This window comes from Ambystoma mexicanum, chromosome 1p (genome assembly GCF_040938575.1).
Source record: "Ambystoma mexicanum isolate Mex_15411 chromosome 1p, UKY_AmexF1_1, whole genome shotgun sequence".
Lineage (NCBI taxonomy): Eukaryota > Metazoa > Chordata > Amphibia > Caudata > Ambystomatidae > Ambystoma > Ambystoma mexicanum.
The window spans coordinates 1297243445-1297263355 of NC_090921.1; the positions used below are offsets into that span (position 1 = coordinate 1297243445).

Genomic DNA, 19911 nt, shown 5'->3' on the forward strand with positions numbered 1-19911 from the left:
CCAGCCATGATTATGACTCTCCCTGGGGTTATTTAGTTTCCATGCTGAGAATGTCCCTTTCACCCATTTTAACAATGAAGTAGTATGTATTCCATCAGGGGGATCATAGACATTTATTATTAAGGTGCTGCTACTCTAGTCAAAAATGTTCTTTGTTTCCACTGCCATACCGTTGTTGCAATGTATGCCAGTCATGTACTCCACTGTCTCGTAGCCTTGTCTAAGGTCTATACATAGGCCACCTTTAGGTCTCACCTTCAAAGTTCTGATCGCAGGTTGGAAAAATATTTGGTAGCTATCCATTGAAAAGGTCATCATCAAGCAGGTTTCTTGTAACATAAATATGTCGGTCGTGGCGAGCGCAGCATATCCTATTAATTGTGTAGTGAATGATCTATAGCCACTTGTGCTCCAGGATACGACAAGCCCTTATTCAGAGCAGGCCAATGGTCAATACCAAGGCTCTACAGCTGTAGAAGCCCAACGCTGGTTGGTCAAAGTATGCTGTGTCGATTAGATGTTTTGTTGACCATGGTAGCCAAGCCTCTTATTTGGCAATGCAGATTTAATTGCTACTTTAACCCCCATGGTATACACCAGGGTCATAACTGAATCCTCCTCAACAGGGCCATAATATAGTTGCATGCAGCAGCCTATAGTGTCTAATTCCACCGTGAATTGCATAAGACTTTCCACGACCATACGACTGACAAACTTTATTACCACCCAATTAGATTGACTATGTAATATGGGTAGTTCAACCCTTTCAATGTCTTGCGACATCATGGCAGACAGCCCTTCAATTTGTTGGAACAGTTGCATCAGATTTCCTCTATTCAAGAATGGACTATGACTGTTAGGGTCGATTTCCTCAATACAAATGCATCGTGGATAGTACGCTGGAGTTTTCAATGGTTTGTCATAGTGCTGTTTATAACTATGAGCACACGCAACATGGCTATCTTCATGCAGAACTTGTGCGGGACCTAATAGGTCCTTGGCTGTTGCCAGGGTATGTGGAGGAACATGAATCGGCCCATTGTCAAGAGTGGGCACAAACGTCATCCTTGGGTCTACATTCTCTGTTGTCATCTGGATAGATTTGCTGGTCATAGTCAGTCTACACTGTATACCCATATCCATTTTTGACTGTTGCCCTCAAATCACCTGAACTTTGTCCCCTTGTTCAGGTTTATTTGCACCTTTCGTTATTGGCCTATATGGGACAATCTGCTCAGGAAATTGTAGCCATTTATCTAGAATGCCAGCAAGTTCCGTAGGCTTATTGTTTTCATCTGAGATATTCCGGGAGTTGTCTCTCTTGCGGTTCATTGATGTCACATTCTTGTTTTTGTTGGAAATGGCTGCCAGTGGCGATGCGTTCTTAGGTGACCACTAGGTGATTCATCCTTTCAATAATGAGGTCTGTGACCCCCTGCTTAGGGTGTGCTTTTTGTGCATGACCTGTTTTCTTCTATCAGTCGACCTGTGGGATTACCCTTGACTGCGCAAAGAATATGCACAGAGAGGTGGCAATTTAGCAGTTTTCCTCTTGCTTTGTAAGCCTTGCCATTTTGTCATTAATGTTGTAAATAAAATGACAGTTTGTTAAATGCAGGGATTTAGATGTTGTTTGTATGCCAGATCAGTGTGCCACAGGTCCACCGGCCCTCCCAAATAGCAATAAGCCCCACTGCACCACCAGTGGCCACCATACAAAAAAGTGGCAGACCAGTCAATGGAGTAGCAGCCCTGCCAAATCAGTGGGTACTGCCTGCACCACAGTTCAATCTTACTACTACAAACTTCAATTGAAGAGCCAGTCACAGGCCAAATATCGCATTAGCGGACCTCAGCCCGCTGTTCAGTTTGCACCTGCTAGTCGCTAGAGCCACAGCCTTTATGGATGGCACTGCCCGCACTCACTCCTTCTTGAAGCTCTTTAGAGTTACCAATTAAGGGGTCTGGAAATGTCTAAGTGCACTTTTTCTCCCACTATTAACTCACCATGAATCTATGTGGTGAATCACCAATATAGGAGGAGCATAATGCTATTGGGCTATTGGTATGCCGCCAAGGTGCCACTTGATGGAGCCGCTTCGGCCAAGGATTTGCCACACCCCTTATGTCTAATTCACACTAATTTAGAAAATCGCTCCCGTGGCGCGACACGGTGCAATACAATGGTACCTCTCCTCCAGACTAACCGCTATAACCTCTGCACTATCCTCTGCCACTCGTCCCAACAAGCCGTCTCGGTCACTTCTGTGGTGGCTTGCACCACAATAACCACCACCATCATGCCACTCTGGATGGCTGTAGCAGGGGCAGAGGAATCGAGAAAAGCACCTTAATGCGTGCACCCGTCAGCCAATGGATGTAATCAAGTCGCGCCTCCTCTCTTCTCCTCTCAGTAACCGAGGCTGCTTCTGATACACAGATCATCTGCCCATCTCAGCAAACATTAGGGGAGGGAAAGTTGCGATGACTATAAGGTTTCGTCATCTGGAAGGGAACCATTTTTCCATCCTAAAATGGCATAAGGTTCTGGGTCCTTGATGGTGGTTTGGTGAGCAGTGGGCTGAAAGCTGGTGGACCCTGGGGGTGAGAATGCAAGGCACAGTGTTGGTGAGTGCAGGGTGGTGTTGATTTGAGGAGTGTTGTGTGGAGTGTTGTAGCTGTAGTGCAATGTGGTACAGGTGACCGTGGGATGTGAGCCCCATCATCTTGTTAGCAGGAAGGCCACTTACGAGTAGCTGTTCTGTTGCTGTCTACGTCGTGCTGTTCTCATCTTCTCGAAACGTGCCTCCATCTCCTCCAGTACCTTTGGCGTATAGCGCACCACTAGTTTCACTGTGCCCTGCGCGGCCTTCAGCAACTCCACTGCTTTCTCATGCTGCTCCCCTTCCACACTCTGAACAGATGAGACAGGAAGAGAATTATGGAAGGGAAAGCCAAGGCAGAGAGTAGGTAAGGGAGAGTCAAGGGCGAGTGAGGGAAAGTCAAAGCAGCTTCTTCACTATTGCTCACACCTCGTCCACATGCTTTTATCCACTCCTCCGCCTCCCACATATTGGCTGCTCTTTCTAACATTCCCAATAGAGCAACAGTACAAGGAACTCACTGCACTGACTCTTGTACTTCTAGTCCTAAGTTCCCTTTCTTGCAGACTCGTGTGATGTCCTGGCGGCAGGAAAGGGGATCATGGATGTTTTAGAGGACCCCAGATCCCTACTAACATAGTCAATTGGAATTGTATACCCATCCATCTGTTACTGCGTCCTCCACCTTACCACATCATGCCTCCCGCCTTTAACATGATCCTTTGCCACCCACAATGCAAGCACAGCAGATTTCAGCAGCAGAATTGTTACACTCTGATACTGAGAAATGAGGTGGGGGGATTTAGGCAAACAGGTCTAAAGACAAAACGGGCATTGGAGGCTGCAGATTGTAGATAAAAGAGTGATAGCTGAGGTTTGGAGGGGCACTCTGGGTGAGAATGGGCAGAGAGGAGGGTTGGAGTGCTGGAAAGACAGTATAGGAGAATTGAGAATGGACAAGTAGACATGAGGGATCTTGGCATTTAAATTGGACCTGGTAGATGTGACTGTCAAAGCAGAGACAAGAAACAGAGGCAGGTATGGTGACATGGCTGGCCAGTTCAGGAATCTTTCATGTGTCCAAACAGGTACAACAGCTGACTTCTGGAGTAATATGTTTAATGAGATGCACGAGAGATTACGACTAACAGGACTAGACTCTCTTTTTCCCACTTCCTCCTTACTATTATCCTGGATGCAGGTCAGGGGAGCAGGACATGTTTTTCAGAGCATACAAAAATCTGGAAGGGGAGCCCAGAGCACGCACAGGGTTGCCAATACGCGCCTGCTACCTTCCCATGCCTCAATACCTTTCTTTCTCTGCTTATAAAGATCGAAAAAAGGGGATGAAGGAAAGGGGGCTAAGGTCTAGGAGTTCAAGAGTTACTATGCTACTTAACTTGTACCGACTCCTATGACAGCCCTCCTACCTCCAACCTCATTTCAAATGTATAACGCATTCAGGAAATGACCGACACCAAAGTTTACCCCCTAGCTCTTTAAAGAAGTAGACCACTCAATTAGGCATCCGACCTACATCTCAGAACCAAAGCAGATTTGTCTATATAATGTGTGGGGAGTAGCTGACATGGCTGCTATGCAAATAATGTCTCAGGTGAGGCATTGTTGGAATGTAGGTGGCACTGGTTTGGCTCTAAATCCATATGGTTCTGTAACCATGGGTGTCCTGCTTTTGGGGGTTTGGTGTAACCTGTTGATGAACCCCAGGAGGAGGGTTACAAGCTATGCCCTCCTGAGTTATCTTTGCAATCTCAACTCTTAGCAAGTGTGGAGGTCCTGCCTAGTGCCTTGAATGGTATACATGCTCTAGTGCCTCCACCTGTCCAGCTGGGTGGACATGAACCCCCAAGAAGATGAGTCATGGGTGAACAGCTTCCCCTTAGTAATGGACCAGCTTATCCTCATTCATACAACTCAACTATTATATAGCAGACCAAATAAAGGAAACAGGCTCTATTAATAACTTGCACAGAGCTTCATGCCTCAAATGAGTATTTTCCATCTGAAGACTCGTATGCAAAAATGGTCTACCTTCAGTAATTATTCAAATGTATCTTCTAAGGTTAGATCTGTAGATTTATTTTAACATTAATTGGATCTTTGGGGAAGATCTATATGTTTGAACACACACATGAAGCACAGGAGTAAAGATTCCAACTTGAATAAGGCTTCCAGTCTTGGTTTGAGGTATTACTTTAAGCCTGGAGAAAAGCCTGGCATTTTCCCGATCTCTGCGGGGATCCATGCAGACTGGGTTATACACAAGGCAGGATGAGCCACGTTCAGATCCCGGGAGAGGATTTGGGCTGACTGGATGCGAGTAAAATAAGTTAGGCACCGCTGCCTTTAGATCCCAACCTGAACTTCCTGGAGAGGAAGAGGTCACCCTTGCATATCATTATAAAATACAGGAGACCACCCACCCAGAAAAATGTTATAGGCACTTGTTTGCTTGGATTAATGACACCATATGCAACAGAGCGCTTATGAGAACTATGTTTAGCCATTATGACATCCAGGTGAAACTTGGATCCAGGTGAGCACCCATCACAATTATTAAAAACAGGTAATGTCTAATCCAGCTCTGGGGCCAATTTAGGAAAACATGAAGCAAGAAATATGTCCTGGTTCATATACAAATCTGGCAGAAATTTTGGTAAAAATGAAGGCTAGAATTCTAATGACAAATATGTCTTTTTAAAAAACAGAAGTAAGTTTAGTAGCAGGAGGCACCGATAATGTAGTTATCCTCTTGGCAGAAGTTAACTGCAATATGAAAATAACTGTCTTCCAGGTCATTAGTTCCATTTTAATGTCAAGACACTGGAAGCTGACTGTAAAACACTTGTATGACAAAACTAAAAAGAACAACGTTCGAATGCAAAACCTGTCGGGCTCTACTAACAGGGTGAAACCAAATGAAAGTTAAAAATAACATACGGTTAAGAAAAAGGTTCTTGTTATCACTAAATGGGGTCTCCAACAGCCCACCTGAATATCAGATTGGGAGGAGGACAAATGCTAGGACATCATCTAGAAGACAATTCAAGGGATGCAGGGTCTTTGCCAAAGCCCACTGGCAAAATGTGATCCATAAATTCTGATACTGGCTCCAGTGGCGTAACACAAAATGTGGGGGGCCCCCTGCAAGCCATGCTGAGGAGCCCTCTCCCCCAACTTGGCAACAAATCACGGGTCACCCGACACTCTGGGCCTAGATTATCATGCTTGCGCAATACGCACAAACGTGCTGCTGAAGGGGTATGCCGCACGCTCCACTAGGAGAAAGATATAAATATATGTGTTTTAATGCAATACACAGCACACTTTCTGCGACAAATTGGCTAAAAAGCCAGAGTGTTTGCAATTGTTTTGTAGGGTAACACTAATCCAAAACATGCAAGTCACCAGCAGTGCACAGGAACATTAATGCTTTGCTATTAAAAATTCTGTACAATATTGAAAACATGTCCAACTGCCTGCACAATGTATACCAGTGTAGACACATAATAACATTACAGTAAAGCATGCCAGGCCACATTTAGATATACCTAGACTGGTTGCACCAAAATGCCAGTCAAAGCAATAACACTCATCAAGAAGAGAGCACACATTCAAGCCCGCGTCTCTGTGGGCTCTTATAACACGGCCAAACTCTTTAAAATCTGCAAGGAACTGGTCAATCCTGTTGCGGTCTCTACCTCTCCTGTTCCCACCCAATCCTTCTGTACAGCTCTGGCCTCTCACTTATCTGCTAATACTCAGGACATCCTGTCCTCTATCCCCTCTTTCTCTCCCTCTTCCTCTCTCCTCCCCCCTTTGGCCATCGCTACCTCTCCTCCTCCTTTCTCCTCTTTCTCTCTGACAACACCTGATGAGGTTTCTAGACAAGTCCGATCTATGAAAGTGTGATCCAAACAGGTGCTCCCCTGCTCCTCCAGAACCATGAAGGACCATATTGACACCCTCCCTCCAGCCTTGGCCGATTTCTTTAACACTCTTTCGCCACTGGAATTTTCCCCTCTCCCTTTAAGCACTCTCTTGTGCACCCACTCCTCAAAAAGCGGTGTGCAGATCCTACCTGCCCGGCAAACTATCGCCCAATCTCCATCACCCCTTTCCTGGGCAAACTCTTGGAAAAGCTGCCCATTTCCCAGCTTACTCTCCACACTGAATCTGTTGGTTGTCTCCATGACCATCAATCTGGATTCAGAGCTGTCAGAGGCATGGACACTCGTCTTCTGAACACCTGTGAAGATCTGATCTCTAACCTTGATTCCAGCATTCCTTCTGTCCTCCTCCTCCTCCCTGATCTTTCCTCTGCTTTCGACATGATCAACCACGCCATCCTGATCAATCGACTATGTGAGAACCTGGGCATCATGGATCTGGCCCTGGAATGGCTGACCTCCTTCCTCTTGGATTGCCCCTCCCAGGTCCAACTTGTCCCCTTTCTCTCATCCACCTCTCGCTCTACCTGTGGCGTTCCCCAGCGCTCTATCCTCTCGCCCTGGATTTTCAACCTCTACTTGGCCCCTTTGGCCCACCTGATCTCTACCTTCTCTAACTTTCAGTGCTATTCGGATGACACTCAGCTTTCCTTCTGGCTCCTCTCCTCTTTTGCTCATTCCTGACTATCCATCCACGATTCAGGATTGGTGCCCCCCCAACGATTTCTGCCTTAATGCCTGTAAGACAGAGATCCTTCTCATTGGGACCCCTTCCTGCTGCTTTCCCTCTCTCACTCTGGCCGCCCGCCTTGGGCCCTCTTCCTTTGCCTTCCTGCAAGGCAAAAAAAAACTTCGACTCCACTCTCTCTTTCTCTCTTCACATCTCGGATGTCGCCAAGAAGTCCCACTACCAGCTGCTCCTCCTCAAAGGGACTCTTCCCTTTCTCACTTTCCCCAAGAAGCTCACTGTCTTCAAAGCCATGGCTCCCTCAAGGCTGGACTAGTGCAAGATCCTCTCTCTCAAGCTGCCTTCCTCTAGTCTCCACCCTCTGCAACTAATCCAGAACAGGACTGCAAGACTTATACTTGGCCTCAAGCCCATGGATCGTATCTCTCCAGCCCTGAAATATCTCCACTGGCTCCCAGTGGCTGCAAGGATCAAGTTCAAGACCATTTGCATTGTCCACAAGTCTTTCTGGGACAGCGGCACGCACTACATCCAACACTCTCTTCCAAAATACCTTCCTTCTCGAGCCCTTCGCTCAGCTACCTCCAACTCTCTAAGGGTTAGGCGCTTCTCCAGGCAGAGAGTGGGGAGTAGATCTTTCTCCTCTGTAGGTGCCTCCCTCTGGAATGGCCTCCCTGCCCCTCTCAAACTTGAGCGGACCACCTGAAGTTCTGGAAGCAGTTCAAAACGTTCCTCTTCTCCTCTCCTCTGCGTTCTCTCTCTCCCTCCACTGCTGACCTACCTGACCTACCTGTGTGCTGTACTGACTGGTTGATTGGCTACCCTCAGAGTCTCACTGAGTCCAGGCTCTTACTTGATCAGTCACCCTTGCACTGCCTCCGGGCCTGCCACGCACTTAAGGGCTGTAACTGGAACCCTACAGTCCCTTGTTCTCCTTGCACTACCCAGAGCTGCTCTGCCCTGGCTGCACTTACTCCGAGCATTACTGCCCTGTTTTCCCCTCCCCTCTCCCGTGCACTTCTCCCCTCCCTTTTACCCTTGCCCTTCTCGTTCTTGTACTTGCACAATCTGAATAACACAAGTCCTAGTAAGATTGTTTGTCTTGTCCTCCCTCTATCTTCCCTCCCTTGTTTTGTCGCACCTGAAAGCACTTGTGTACAGGCACATTTTAACTGACTTATATCATATCATTTCATTTTATCACAGATGCCCAGAAAAATATACAATGCCACATTAAGAAATGGCTAGACTGGCAGCACCCAAATCCCAGTCCAGCCAGGTAATTGCACTTAGCAGGACTGCTTTATCAGAAATGCCCAGTTAAAAAAAAGTCATACCAAACTGAGGACTGACTAGACTGGAAGCACCAAAATGCCTCTCTAGCCACTAATGCCAAATATCATGCCTGCTTAGCCCGGACATGGACAACCATTATGATTTATTGCACAATCCTGCCCCCCACATATTCCCTTTCCCTCCCACCGCCTAGCCTAACCTCCAAAATCAGTTCCTTGGCCCAGAATTACCTCCACGTCCCTCTTCCTTGTCCCAGAGCTTACGTATGAGGCTTCTTGCCTTGTAGGTAAACACTGGGATGAGGAAGAGTGGGACTAGGAGTAATGAAGATTACATGTAGCTAAATCAGGCATTACCTTCATGTACCTCTACCTCATCCCAGTACTTGTGTATGAGGCAAAGTGCCTCATACACAAGTACTGCCTCATACACAAGTACTGTGACAAGGAAGAATAGGGCTAGGAGTAATGAAGATTACCAATAAGTAATCAAGGCATTAAACACAGGTAGTGGCACAACATCATTGTGTTGACTGGCCTTCAGTCCCCCCACCGTGAAATTTTGGATTATGTTGACTCGACCTGGCTGACTTTGAGAGCAGTTCCCAGACCAAACAGGACACAGATGTTAAACGGCGCCTGGGTTTCGCTGTTACCAAGGGACCAGCAATTAGTAATGTAAAGCATTTCACTATTAGTAACTGCATTCAAATGCCACATTTTTTAGGCAATTGAAATCGTGATGTGGGTTTAGTACTTGCAAGCTAGCGGAGTGATTGGCAGGATTGGCAGGGTAGAGAGGCAACAGGAGACTGCTCATTCTCACAGCAGTCCATAAGTAGGTGCTTTCAGACGTGAAGGAGAGAGTTAACCACTTGTAACATTGACACTGCACTAGAATAGTCTCATTAAAATGCGTAAAGAAGTTAGATGTCCCCACACAAATAAGTTTGCCCCTCCCCCACTGCCTGTGAAGTTAGCGCTTCTCCAACATTTGAAGGGATAGCCCCCCGAAATGTAGGTTTTGTTGCACCCATGAACACAAGCACACACAACATTCACCATATACACACACACACACGCACACCCAGCCATCCATACATTTAAGTGTGCACTCTTTCACCATACAGGCACACCCAGGCAGCCATCCATACATTTAAGTGTGCAACCTTTCACCATACAGGCACACCCAAGCAGTCACCCGTACATTTAAGTGTGCAGCCTTTCATCATAAAGGCATACACCCAGGCACACACACATACATTTAAGTGTGCATCCTTTCACCATACACTCACACAGGCAGCCGCCTATCCATTTAAGTGTGCACCCTTTCACCATACAGGCACAACAAGGCAGCCACCCAGCCACCCAAAACATTTAAGTCTGCACCCTTTCACAGTACACACACACCTAGCCACCCATACATTTGTGGGCACCCTTTCACCATACACTCATACAGGCAGCCACCTATACTTTAAAGTGTGCACTCTTTCACGATACACTCACACACGCACACGTCATGGGGTTGAGGAGAGCCCTATTACTTCAAAAAGAAATTGTTTCTTTTTGAAGTCAGTCTGACTTCATAAAGAAATGATTTCCGTTAAGGACCGAACCATAACAGAAATAATTTCTTTATGAAGGCAGAGTGACTTCAAAAAGAAACAATTTCTTTTTGAAGTCCTAGGGCTTCCCCCAACCCATGACATGGAGGCCTCTAGCCCAGGGTCTTCCATGTCATGGGGTGGGGGTCGGGCACTCAGACTTCAAAAAGAAAGTTTCTTTTTGTAGTCCCTCAGCCTTCATAAAGAAATTATTTCTTTTACAGAAATAATTTCTTTATGAACACAGAGTGAATTAAAAAAGAAACATTAAAAAAAAGTTTGACTTTGTTTGCATTTTCTTTTCTCCAAGTGGAGCCCCCTCCGAGGACATGTGCTGGAGGGGCCCCCATTATGCCAGAGACTGCCTCCTACGATTGCACTTTCTGGCTGAGTGAAGGACATCTATGTTGTATCTACCCACGCCAAGCTGACCATATTCTAAGTCTTGAAGAACAAGCTATCACAATTTAGAGATTAAGCACAGGAGTAATAATATGGCCCAGCTGCTTAGAGAGAAGGTACAGTGGGAGGGAGTGGAACTCCTGCTCGGTCCAGAGAATCTATAATCCAAAAGCAATTGGGTCATGAAGATGCAGCCAAATATATCTGCCACCCATGGGGTAAGGCCCACACGACTCTTAACACGAAGGCAGAGAAATGACAGATGTGCCTCACTCTTAGGCCCATCACTGCAATCATCGATGCATCGCAAGTGTGAGAAGTGTTATTCTCTCAGACAGCCGTTCATCCATACTCAATTGATGATTTGGACGATGTGGAAATGGCATAGATCGAGCAAGTAGACTGACTGCAAAGCCAGAAATCAATGACGTCATCACTGACGTCATCACTGGCATCACTACGTAGCCACATTATACATGACATACATACTCATCCATTCATGAAGATTACATGGAAATGCACTAACGTATTGCATATAGACACAAAGCACATGCTTTTGACTCACATATGTAGAGGATGGACACACATACATATCTCTTTATATTCACTTCTTTTGCCAAAAACTGAAACCACAAGATATAAAGTATTCATATATTTAGCTTGCACATTCCTGACTGCTACTAACATGTAGAAGCCATAAGGAATGATATGGAAACTATAGGTCTATGAAATGGATGGCAAAGGAGAGACAGGCTTCAAGTACATGGACATGTTGACATGATCGCCGCAGCCAGAGGCGTGCAGAGACAAGGCACCCAGCCAAGGACGAGTGGAGACAGAAAGTTCCAGTTAAAAAGACAATGAGCCACCTGCAGCAAATCAAGCTACGACAAGTAGGACAGCCTCATTTCATGGCAAGCAGACACGTGACCAAGCCGAATAGGACAATGCCTATTCAATTGAGGCTGACAAATAGGACTGTTCCCATAGAACCAAAGGGGAAAAAGCTACAAGTTTGCCCACAATCGGCTAACTGATCGCACTCTCAGGATTAGGTGATCAGAGATGGCAACATTAGTGGCCTCCATGTCCTTTCCAATTGCCTTCAAAAGGTACACTCAGTCTGGACCGTCCAGGGTCCCAGGGATGGGAGGACACATTCTGCCCAATTCAGATTCACCTTACACGTGAGGATATAATTTGTTGCAAGGGTTAATGGTCTTTTTGTGACCCTACAACTTTGTTGATTGATTCTACTTAAGGTGGTCCTAGGAGGAGCCACTCGATGTGGCTATCCAATTGTACAACTAACCTGTATATCTTCTATATGTATCCTACCCAAACTGACCAATGTAATTGTGTGATAGATTTCTGAGATGGAACCTGAACTTGTGATGTCACACCAAGATAAAACCGGGTGACAAATGCTTAGAAGACGAGAGCTCTGGAGGATACTTGTTTTTCTGGTGTGATCCCTGTCATTTTGTTTGCTAATAAAAGGCAGGGACTTTGCCCCATGGCTATGTTTTCTGTTCTTGTGGCAGGGAGTCTTTGATGGCCCAAGTGTTCTCGGCTGATAAGTTTGGTGACTGCTAGAGGGCCCTGGCTACAGCTATACAAACTAGTAGTAGAGGAAGGTCGCTAGGATTTTTCATTGAGTAACCGTCTTGTCCCGCCGCATGCCCGAGGGGCTATGAGGCAACCCACGGTAACCAATATCTAAAATCACACGTGTATGAAGAGACGGCTGACAGGAGCTGCCTTTGGAGGAAAATTCCTGCCCGCTCCCTGTGGGACACCTATCAGACCGGAATGGCAGAGTGGTAGGTTTTGAGAGAGTTGGTGTCCGAAAGACTTCGTGGATCACGAGTGTAAGTATAGACTCAGCTACATGGCAAATGGAGGTGAAAGGTTTGCTTGGCATCTCTTGGTGAAGTTGATGATTATTAAATGGTTTACCTGGGTATATTGGTTAGCAGAAGAAGCTCCCTTATATCGCGAAAGGTGGTTTCCTGATTTACCTTGCAGAGGTGCATTTCTATAAGGTGACGTTATAGAAAAGGGTCCACAAGACTTATTGTATTTCCCTGTTAGGATCAACTTCAAAGAGCTACAAAAGTCCTCTTTTTAGGGGCTGTGTGGGTGAGGACAGTGAAAACCAAAATACAAAGAGTCCCACAATACAGCTTCCTTCCCTTGCTGATCAGAATGAGTCACCATAGATGCATGTCAACTTGCTTATGCTCGCCCCTTATCCAAAAAGACAAGCGAAAAACCATGTACTTATCAAAAATATACACAGATTTTAATGTCTATCAAAAAACACATCACATTCACAACTGAATTCTCTTAAAAGTAACACATCATTGTGGTCTAGACACATCATGAACCACATATATCCGTGTATACATATTTAACAACTGGCATAGAGACGGATACTTCCAGAGAAACCTTTTCTATGCCTCCATGTGGGGTATTTTTATGTTTTATATTTTAGCCACCACTATTATTCATGCCCTCCTTAATTTCTACGGGCACCAAGGCTGTGCCAACACTTCAACAATGTGTTTCTAGAACCAACATAGAATTAAACATGTGAAATATACATAGAAATTCATCCACTCTGTATATTCTGTTGGTGCTGTCCTCAGGGAACTCAGGGCCTCATTACGACTCAGGCGGTAAGGGTTTTACGGCGGCGTTAACAGCGCCGACCCTTACCGCCTGAGTACGAGGTCCCTTAGCGCCATGGCGGACTTAACACCTGCTTTTAGCAGGTGTTAAAATCCATGGCGCTAAGGGACCATGGAGTTAATTACGCCACCGTAATTTACGGTGGCATAATTAACGCCTTCCCCACTCCCATTATGCCCTATGGGGCAAGAATGGGAATGGGGAAGGGTAAATGGGGATTGGGGACTTACCGCCCCGCCAAGGTCGGAATGGGGCGGTAAATCCGCCAACCACCATGGCGTAAACGTAGTTTACGCCATGGTGGTAAAGTCACGGCCCAGGCGGTAACTTACCGCCTGGGTCGTAATGAGGCCCCCAGTCTTTATACATGTTCTGGTATTCTCCCATCACATTTCAGTTTGCCAAAATCTCAACAATTCTAAAAAACAAACAGACATTGATACTTAAAAACATGGTTTCTATTCTTTTGTGCATCACAAGTAATACATAGCATCTATTCCAACTTCATCTCTATTTTCCATGAAAACCGCAGGGAATTATGACTTTAACAGGCTATTTCTTTTCCCATTTTTACTAAATGTTTGCAAGTTTTGCACATTTCAATTTTCTTGATACAACATTATTTATACAAAGTGTTTACCCAATTAGCCTCTTTCTACACATTTAGTTTATTAATCCTAAAACGGGAATTGCCAATGTCTGTCTCTCAAAGAGAGGGGGTAACAGAGATCTGAAATTAAGACAGGCCGAACAGAAATGGATTAATTCCCTAGTCAGTGTAAGGAATGGACTTAATATTTCCATTGAACGGTCCCTATTTATTCATCATAAAAAATGAATATAAATGTAGGGTAGTTTGGGAAGAGAAGTGTTGGAATATATGCAGTGTTCCAGCGCCGCTGCTTTAATCATGAAACGTCTTTTCCCCCCCAAGGAATACATGCAACGATCCCGCTAAACATCTCGGGTATATTGTCACTACAACAACATTGCCGCGGGTCACGTGAGCGGCACACAAATGCGGCTACGTGCGTACGCAAGTTAACGAGTCTGTCTATTTAAGACGGTGGAGGGTAGGTATCATTTGTTCGACTGCTCCGAGACGAGAGCAACGTGCGCGAGCTCTACTGCAAGGACACGACTGAATTGCGAGGTAAGACGGATACGCAATAAGGGAATACTTACTAACGTACCGTGTAAGGGAATCTAATCATTCCTTTTTTCCTTCTTCTCGTTTCTGGCCATTTAGACTTTGCAGCAAGAAAATATCGTTGTCTGCAGTGGGTAATCCCCTATTTCCCGATAATGAGGTTATGGGTGAATGATTAAGAGGTAAGCCCCAAGAGCTAATAAGTACAATTACAGTATTATTCAGGAATAAAACCCCGTTTTTCAAAACGCATTTTCGTTTTGTCACAGTAGATTGGTGAAGGCGTCCAGATAGATGATTCCTCCGCCGTCCCAGCTGTTAAAGCACAGCAGATATCCTTCGAAGCTAGGATCATAGAGGGATATAATTACAGAGTTCCCAATAGGTAAACTCTTACTTAGTGTGATCGTTGGGATAGTTGCTTTCTCATTAATCGAGGGGAAACATAGAATAAGAATTGTTCCCTGCAGAATCTATTCATGAAAAGGAGAACCGAGATAACAAATAAGTGCATAGTCTACAAAAAATCTTTGCGAGACAGACATTGGCAATTCCCGTTTTAGGATTAATAAACTAAATGTGTAGAAAGAGGCGAATTGGGTAAACACTTTGTGTAAATAATGTTGTAACAGGAAAATTGAAATATGCAAAACTTGCAAACATTTAGTAAAAATGAGAAAAGAAATAGCCCGTTAAAGTCATAATTCCCTGCGGTTTTCATGGAAAATAGAGATGAAGTTGGAATAGATGCTATGTATTACTTGTGATGCACAAAAGCATAGAAACCATGTTTTTAAGTATCAATGTCTGTTTGTTTTTTTAGAATTGTTGAGATTTTGGCAAACTAAAATGTGATGGGAGAATACCAGAACATGTATAAAGACTGAGTGCCCTGAGGACAGCACCAACAGAATATACAGAGTGGATGAATTTCTATGTATATTTCACATGTTTAATTCTATGTTGGTTCTAGAAACACATTGTTGAAGTGTTGGCATAGCCTTGGTGCCCGTAGAAATTAAGGAGGGCATGAATAATAGTGGTGGCTAAAATATAAAACATAAAAATACCCCACATGGAGGCATAGAAAAGGTTTCTCTGGAAGTATCAGTCTCTATGCCAGTTGGTAAATATGTATACACGGATATATGTGGTTCATGATGTGCCTAGACCACAATGATGTGTTACTTTTAAGAAAATTCAGTTGTGAATGTGATGTATTTTTTGATAGACATTAAAATATGTGTATATTTTTGATAAGTACATGGTTTTTCGCCTGTCTTTTTGGATAAGGGGCGAGCATAAGCAAGTTGACATGCATCTATGGTGACTCACTCTGATCAGCAAGGGAAGGAAGCTGTATTGTGGGACTCTTTGTATTTTGGTTTTCCCTGTTAGGATACAGGAAGGCAGCCATATATATTTTATGTTGTGTTTGTCATTGTGTTTGGGGCAGTTTAGAAGCAGACATAGGTATGTAAAGATCGAGTTTTGAAACGTCTTCCTCTATGGTATTGGTGACATCACTGGTGAGGTTGTTTATTAGGAAGTGAACAGAATGTGGTAGAACTTATTGGAAAGTTTGCTGACTGATTGAAAACCAGTGTTGTGCCATTTGAGCAGAGCTTGACAAGCTCACGAGTAGAGTTGTGATTTGAGCCTTCAGAGTGGAGGGCCGTAGAGGGGCGGTGCGTGGAGCACGCCTGTGTTTATGGTGGTAAGCCGGAGAGGCTAAGAAAAGATTTGTTATATTGTATTGATTAAAATTGATTGGCAAAGTTCAAATGGTATCTTTCTCAGTGCGCCAACTTTCTGCATCATATATTGTCTTGTCAGGGTGGTAACTTTTGATTGTTTCCAAATATCACAATTTCGACTCAGTGGTCTATTTCATTATAATTTTATTAATTGAACTTTGAGTCCTCATAAAATGTTGAAACGGTCATAATATGGGTATCTAACATGCTGACAACTGAACATATTCTAACAAGACAGATTCGCCAAGTTCATGTAGCATTTATTGACCGACACCCTTGTATAAAATTGGATGTATCGAAATCCTGATTTGAGGTCAAGTAAGTATTGATAAAGTGTTATATGAAGGTAACAAAATGAGGGATACAGCTCTTCAGCATTTGTGCAAGTGCCTCCCAGGTATCAAGACAAAATAAGCAGGAATAAGGTGGAATGGACTAGCGACACAGATGGCAAGTCATGGCCCAAAGACAGACGTTTTTCCAAATGTGTGCGGCAACAAATTAACACTTATTTGCAAGTAGTTTATAAGGGGAGTAAACTAAACAAGTGATTGGCCATAGTAGAGATATGGAAAATGTTTCAGGACGAGGGAGAGGACTCGGTTTGGTGGAATTGGATACCGAGCCAACGGGACACCGGGGGTGAACAGCTCTCGGCTCTCCCTCCTCCCCCTCCTCCTCCTCTTCCCCCTCGTCCGCCTACAGTGGAAACATACACAACAACAGAAAGCAAAGGATTTTACTCTATGAAGGAATTAAAAGCAGCAGCGGAATACACCAATCCCACTTTTGCACCTCCAGCGTATAGTAGCGAAGGCGCACCTGAAGGCGCAGGACAACATGTGTCATGCTCATGCCCCTAGATTAGCCTCTAAGAATTTGTGGACCACGGCTTATCATGCTTGGTCTCTAACAAGGGAAAAACCATGTCTAGGCTATATTGCAGAAGGCACTTCCTCATTACCTAAAATAGTGGCATAGTGGTCCTATTGGAAGTGATAGTGATGGTCTAGTGCTTCACACTCGCTGCACATATAAGCCCCTCCCAGCTCCTGCTCCGTGCTTCGCGTCGTCTGCTTTGCAGTGTACGCTTACCGCAGTGCAGCTTCAGTCACAGTTTCCTCAGCCCATTCTTGAAATCCTTCACCTTAGTTTACCATTGTTCCCTCTGAAGTTAGCCTTTGTAACTTCCCAGTCATTAACACAGTATTCCATAGTGTTCGTTTTCAGTCAGCATTATCGGCAGTTGCTTTCACGTCTGCCGCGGCACTGTTGCTGCGTTCATTCCTATCAGCTGAATATTCTCGTTGAATCTCCGTCAGCTGTTTGGAGTTCGTTGTCTTGTCAACCTAGATTTATCGTAAGTATTGGCTGTTTAATGTTTATTGTGCGCACTTGTTTAGCTATCACTAGATGGTGCAGCGTGCATTTTCCAGTCAGCTGAATTACCTTGTTTTCGTGTCAGCTGTGAGAAGTTGTTCCCCTGTCAGTCAACCTTTTACACATGCCGTAGGGAACTGCCGCCCTGTGACAAAGGTGCGCATGTTGTTTGAGTTATTATACATTGGGTGCTACATTCATTCCAGTCAGCGGAACTAACTAGGGTCATAATAGTTAGCTGTTGGACTTTGGTCTCCCTCTTGTTAGCATTCCACACATTCCGCACAAAGCTAGGGTTGCATGTGAAAAAAGCAAGCACATTGTTGAGAGTGTAAAGGTGTAGTTCACCTTGGTTGATAATGTCCAGAGGGGAATCACAATAGTGGCAAGTTCTATATATATATATATATATATATATATATATATATATATATATATATATATATATATATATATATAGAGAGAGAGTTGGGTGAGTTTTAAGAGTTACAGAGTCACTGTGTTAGGTACTCCTATTTTAATGGGGGCACATTTTCTCTCAGAAGTTGACATTATCTAGTCACGTGTTCACACGCACATATAGGCGTTCCTCATTTTTGGTTTAGGAAAGTTAGGAGTTCTTGCCTAGCACGTTCTATTGTTAATGGAACGCTCCAATTGTGCTATTCTTGTCAGGGATAGTTTCTATCTCCTTACCTTCCCCAATAGCTCTCTTGCTCTCATATCACGCACACTAGTGGTCCTTACTCCCTTCAGAAATTACCATTTCATCTCCATTCTTCAGAACAAGCGCGCCTGCGTAGAAGCAGGATGGAGAGCTCACCAACAAATAATAAAAGGTAAAGACTCTAGAGAGTTAGAGAGGTAACTTCTGAATTGGTGCATTTTGACAAGTATATTGAGGATTGCTGAATGTCTTTTCTTAGATAACATGACTGCATAGAATTACAACGCACACTAATAATAGTACAACCTGATTTTCCAGAGAGGTGCTCCCGCAGAGTTTATGAGGTAAGCGTTCCAACATGTAAAGCAGCGCAAGACATTAGCATTGAACGTAGGGAGTGCAGCAAGATGGGGTTTTATACAAAGTCACCCTGTAATCTAAAATGGCCGTCTCGTGTGTCCTTGTTCTTGCCTTAACCTCTCCAACCTCTGTAGGGGAGTTAATGTCCAACCTGCCCTCAGGCTATATGTTAGGGTCATGTAGACCTTGTCCTTTGTTGACCTCGGGAGCAGGGTATTACTTGTATTAGCAAAGTTAAACTACAAGTATATAAGGACAATAATGCTATCCAAATATAATAAGTGAAACATTTGTTTGGTCCGTATTAAACCAGCATGTAAAGAGTGTAAATGTTACATTAAAGAATAATGGAGTGTGTTAGTAAATGTATTAAAAAAAGTAAACCGCATGCACGAGATATGTAAATTAGGAAAGTGAACCTGGCGCGACCCTATCCCAGTGTATGATTAACTTGTAAAAGGGCTGGACATCATTTTACGAATTGTATAAATGTGTCGATGTCCAGCTAGGAAATTCTGTCACTGCTCACATTGAACCCTGCTGGTGGTCTCTGTGATGTATTGACGGCCAAATAGCTATTTGTGTACTTTGTTTAATACTGTTTCGTTTTGTAATAAAGATTCTGGGAATCTTTATAAGCCTGTGTCGGTGTATTTTCCTTTGCTCGGTGCAACAGCCATAATATTGTATTTTTTCTCATTCCACAGATGGCGCCCGAATAGGGACCTTCAAGATTGACTTAGTCTCATTGAAGGTTGGCTCGGCTATCGGACCGGGATCGGACGGTGCCAACAGAACCAGCCACTCTAAGACGAGAAGTGAATTCCTCGACGAAACTGCACAATTCGATCCCTGGACGGTGAGCTGTAGCCTGAGATGACGTCTTGACGAGGGTCCATATATTTGAGGTGGGTAAATTTGCCGAAAATCACCAGACACGTGGGTCCTTTGATTTGTCCTTAGTAACACGATCGGGCCTCCCAGTCCTTTGGTCAGGTGAATCGTGTCCCGATTCTTAATCTAACCCTGACAAATTTGAATTTGGAGCATTGTACTCGCGAGCACAATTATTTAACCAGGTAACACCAGAACTTTGATATGCCTGGGAAATTGTCTGCCTGCTTTAGGGCATTGGAAGATAGCCGCCCCGCACCACAGGAGGGGTCGCCGGCATGTACTATGTACTGTAAGAAAGGCTTTGGTAGCATAGCATTTAATGACTTTTGGCACAGACAAACCAGACATAATTCTAATCTCCGGTGGCCAACCAATGGTAGTTTTGAAATCCCTCGTATAGAATATTTAGAGTCTGTATTAGTAAAGAAAAAGGCTAGGCCTGC

The 19911-nt window shown here is 44.4% G+C and overlaps 1 protein-coding gene across 1 annotated transcript in view; it reads right to left on the reverse strand.

The window, feature by feature from the left end:
- The window catches only part of LIN7B (lin-7 homolog B, crumbs cell polarity complex component), a 117124-nt gene that overhangs the window by 17431 nt on the left and 79782 nt on the right, over nt 1–19911 (reverse strand). Inside the window, exon 5 of the mRNA XM_069605770.1 lies at nt 2751–2914. Coding sequence (XP_069461871.1) covers nt 2751–2914 — 164 coding nt within the window. The remainder of the gene's footprint in view (nt 1–2750; nt 2915–19911) is intronic.